This window comes from Caenorhabditis briggsae (genome assembly GCF_000004555.2).
Source record: "Caenorhabditis briggsae complete genome, chrV, whole genome shotgun sequence".
Lineage (NCBI taxonomy): Eukaryota > Metazoa > Nematoda > Chromadorea > Rhabditida > Rhabditidae > Caenorhabditis > Caenorhabditis briggsae.
Genome location: NC_013488.2, coordinates 1,793,275 through 1,798,178, shown reverse-complemented (window position 1 = coordinate 1,798,178; position 4,904 = coordinate 1,793,275). Strand labels below are relative to the sequence as shown.

The 4,904-nt window shown below is 35.4% G+C and overlaps 1 protein-coding gene across 1 annotated transcript; it reads right to left on the bottom strand.

The window, feature by feature from the left end:
- Positions 1-1,484: 1,484 nt before the first annotated feature.
- Positions 1,485-3,059, bottom strand: CBG08811 (the record flags this gene model as incomplete). The annotated part of the gene is made up of 2 exons (XM_002635462.1): positions 1,485-1,626; positions 2,599-3,059. 2 exons carry the CDS (start codon positions 3,057-3,059, stop codon positions 1,485-1,487), a joined length of 603 nt encoding a protein of 200 aa, XP_002635508.1.
- Positions 3,060-4,904: the final 1,845 nt, after the last annotated feature.

Sequence of the window (4,904 nt, the reverse complement as noted above, 5' to 3'; positions counted from 1 at the left end):
TTTTCAGAGTGGGTGGTGTTCAATTTTTATTTTGCACCACCGGTGTTTTTTGGTGTCTATAACTCTTGTTGGTCCCTAGAAAATGTTCCAGACAACTGGTTATTGGATCTGAAGCATTAAAGTGCGGTAGGAGAAGAAAATCAGGAAAAAAATTTGGGAAAATTTTGGAAAAATTGAGTTTTGAAATTTTAAAAACCGCAAGCTTGCAAATTCGTATACAAGTAAAATTGAATTTGGTATGCTACAAAAGGTTTTGGGTCGTTAGGTGATTTGTTTTTAGTCACTATAGCCCAGATTTTGAAAAAAATATGAGACTCTGAGATTTTCTGAGATTCGGAGATTCTGAGATTCGGAGATTCGGAGATTCTGGAATTCTGAGATTCCGAGATTCTGAAATTCTGAGATTCTGCCATTCCGATATTTCTAAATTTTGAGATTCTGAGATTCTGAGATTCTGAGATTCTAAGGTTCTGAGATTCCGAAATTCCGAGATTCTGAGATTCTGAGATTTTGAGATTCTGAGATTCTGAGATTCTGAGACTCTGAATTTCACGAATTTTGAAATTTAAAAAAAAATGTAATTTTGATATTTCTAGAACATCAGATTTTATGAGGTTCGAAAAAAATTCTCTAGGATTCTATTACAAAACAATTTGGAATTTTGAAGAACTCCGGAATAGACGATGATGTTTCCTTCAGGTTATTGTAACCTCAGCATTTCTAAACTTAGCCTCAGAACCTCGAAATTCTTTGAACTCGAAGGAATCTTTAGTCTCACCTCAAAACCTCAAAACCACGAAAACGTATACTCATTCAAAACGATTGACCCTATTTTTCATTCTCTCTTCTTCCCAGGAACCAGTTATTATTACACTTTTTCTAAAAACTCTTTGACGGAAAAAAAAGAGAAGCCCGCGGAGAAAAATTCTGACCAAACGTTTCAACAGAAAAAGAACCACGTGAGTGATGGGTGCCAGGTTATATAAAGGGACCTCAGGACGATGACTGGATGAAAGAATACGTCAACTGAAATCTCAAATTTCACACATTGGTTATTGATGTGTTCGCTTGGGGCTTCTAGGTTAGACCAAATTTCATCTAGGTGCCCAATGATTAGAAATTCAAAAAAAATTCTGGTGCTCAATTTATTTGCTCAACTAGAAAGTTATAAAGTTGAAAAGGTCAGGAATACNAAAAAAAAAAGAAAAAGAAGAAGAACCCAAAGTTTGCTGGAAAGTGGGCGTGGCCTATTTTTTTTCACTTGTATGGACGGGATACAAAGGATTACAATGGGGTTAAAATTGAGTAAGCTGAAAAAGGGAAGGAGTTGAAAATGGGCAGATAATCCAAAAAGACAGACAGAGAAAGAAAAAAAAAGAAAACAGAGCAAAATGATTGATTGTACTTGAATAGAACGAGAAAAAGAAGAAGCTACAGAAAGTAAGAAAAAAAGAAGTATGACAAAAAATGAGAGTTCGTCAAAGTTAATCTTCTTCTTCGAGATTCTTCTTTGCTTTTCGACTACGACGTTTTCGTGTTTTCGGCGCTGTGTTGCAGAGTTCCAGGGGTCTTTTGACTTTGTTCAGACGGAAGTACAAGTTACAGGCAATGAAAAAATATGTTTTCCTGGACCATCACTATATGTATTCTCTTATAGGATCCCAATAGAAGTCATTTCAATTTGAGGTCAATTATCTCAATTCCTATAGGTATCAAAAAAGCAAGGTATCAAAAATGTGTCAACTGATAAAATTTTTGTGATATAATCATGAAAAATTTATCAGTTGACAAGTATTTCATATCTTTGACAGGAGCCAAGATAAATTAGATCAAAGTTGGCAGTTTAAGGGCCCTTCTATTACAGGTTTTACCGTTCCTGGAGCGGCCCTAAATGCTCTAATAGAAGACCAATAGAAACCAGTGCATTTGCGCTCAATTATTATTGTTATGCGAAAAAATTGGAGCGAGAGATTATTTTTTGCAGTCTGAATACGGTAGGCACCTCGAAGCGACAAGCCTAAATAGCGCATAGTCGGTGGAGACGCAGAGAAATATTTCGATTAACTGTCTGCGTCTCAACTCCAATTTTTTCGGACAACAATAATATCTCGGTTCCTATGAGAGATATTGAAATACTGTCAACTGGTAAAATGTTTTTGATATTATGATAAACGATTTATCAGTTGACAACTTGTTCATATCTTTAACAGGAACCGTGAAAAATAGGCTTGAAATTAAAAATTAATGGGGCTCTTCAAAATACAGTAACCCTTCTAAAAAATTTCCACATTTCGAATTTTTGAAAGGGTTTATAAATTATAAGGTTCCGTTTCAAATTTTTCATTTATGAAATCACGTGAAATTTGACAATTTTGATTAATCAAATTGCTCAAAAATAATTTTTTCTCACGGAAAATAATCATCAAAATAGTCAAACGTTTCAAAATCGAAAAAAAGTAAATCGTCGAAATAGTCGAACGTGGCAAATGAAAAATAGTGGATATCATATTTCGTCAAAAGTGTTAAATGCTTCAAGAAGAGTCGGAAGTGTCGGATAACTTCAAAAGTTACGAAAAATAATCAGTAGTACCCTCAAACAGGCTGATTACAACGATATTATTATTATTCTCCGGAAAGTCCAGAATCCGGAATCCAGAATCCAGAATACGGAATCCGAAATCCGGAATACGGAATCCGGAATACGGAATACGGAATCCGGAATACGGAACCCAGAATCCAGAGTCCGGAATCCGGAATCCGGAACCCAGAATCCAGTAACCGGAATACGGAATCCAGAATCCAGAATCCAGAATCCGGAATCCAGAATCCAGAATCCGGAATCCGGAATCCGGAATACGGAATACGGAATACGGAATCCGGAATACGAAACCCAGAATCCAGAATCCGGAATCCGGAATCCGGAATCCGGAATACGGAATACGGAATACGGAATCCGGAATACGAAACCCAGAATCCAGAATCCGGAATCCGGAATCCGGAACCCAGAATCCAATAACCGGAATACGGAATCCGGAATCCAGAATCCGGAAGCAGGACATCTCTGCTTCTCACTACTATACCACACTTCGTTGTTTCACACTTCCACCTATTCGCATAAAAATCATCTTCGACCCTTTTGATGCATTTTAATCATAATTGACTAAAGTCAACGAACTTCAATTTGAATATTTTGGCAAATGACTCTTTTGACCTTTTGAATTTTATAATTATTTTGAAAACGACTCTTTTGACATTTTGACGCTTTTGATTATTTTGAGGCTTGAAAATTTTTGATTGTTGCGTGAGAAATTTAAACGAATAGTCAACGTCTCTTCAAAAGTTTCAAAAAAACATTTGAAACGGAACCTTATTTATAATGTAAAACTTTCGAATTTTTTAAAAGAAATTTTTAGTGATTTTTTGAATTTTGTGAAATTTATGAATTGTTTGGAAATTTGATATTTTTGAATTCTAAGATTTTGCGAATCTTGCCATATTTTTTAAATGAAGTCTTTCTTTCCAATTCTGAAAATCAGGAATCTTAAAATTTCAGATTTCTAATTAAAAAGCTAATTTTGAAAAATTCTGTAAACCCTGTATTAGAAGAGTCCCCTAACATTTAAATTTGTGTCAATTTATTTCGTATCCTGTGAAAGATATCAAAAAGTTGTCAACTGATAAATTGTTTATCATAATATCAGAAGTGTTTTGTTAGTTGACACATTTTTGATATCTCTTCTAGAAACCGACATAAACAGGCTCAAAATTGACAGTGTGAGGGCTCTTCTATTACAGGTTTTATGGTGTCCCCAAAATGAAACATCTCCCCACTTAACTACCCACGCATTTTGAGTCCGAGCACTGAACCAGGTAGCCACATCTAATTCGCTTTCTTTTCATCAAGCCTTAACTTGAAATTCTATTCATTCGATTCCAAAATTGACGTGCTGCAACAAAGCTCTCTCTCTTTTTTTGGTCACAAGTCAGTAGAGTCATTTGCGTTGGTCTCTTCACTTCAATCATCACTCCCTTTGGGACCCATTTTCTGCTTTTTCTGCTTTTGCATTGTGTACTCTGACCCCAATTTAGAAGCCAAAAAAGACTCACTTGCACTCCAGATCCCCCTCCTCATTCTTTCGCCACAGACTCGTTTCGGTTGTTGAGCAATTCGCGCAATTTCGGGAAATCTGAAAATATTGAGAACAATGGAAATAAGCACTTTTAGTTCGTAAATTTTAAAGGGCACTTGTCGTGGAGGGAGTCTAGAAATGTGGAACTTTTGGAATTTCAGATGATGGACCCTTCTAGTGGAAAATGGCTAACTATAGATGAGGACTTAATATTTGTCCCTTCGGTCAGAAAGTTTCAGAATTCATAAATAAACTGAACAGGATGGCGCAAAATTACAGGTAAGAACGGGTATATCTTTGAACATAAGTATCTTGGAAGCACGAAAATTGGTAGAGATATAATTTTACGTTTGATTTTAAGCTATTGAAATTTTCAAGCCGATTCCTTAAGTGTAGGTATTGCTATGATTTTTTAGAGATGAACGGCGTTAGGTTTTTCATAAGATGAAGCAATGACAAACGATAACACAGCTCAATGTTGATCAAACAATTTGAAACTTGGCCAGTTTATTGATGTAATTCCATGTTTGGCATTTCGAATATTTTTTATTATCTTACAATAGTTAAAGGGGGACTCCGACCAAAAATTTTTATTGCCTTAAAATGTTTCAAAAAATATGTATTTTCCTAATATTATTGCGAAAAAATTCAAAGAAAATCCTGAATCCTCGAAAAACGGCGTTGAAAAAAAAATAGGATTTGAATTTCCGCGCAGTGAGAAACCTAGGCCACGGCATCATAGCGCCTTTCTGACATGGAAATTTTTCCGGATTT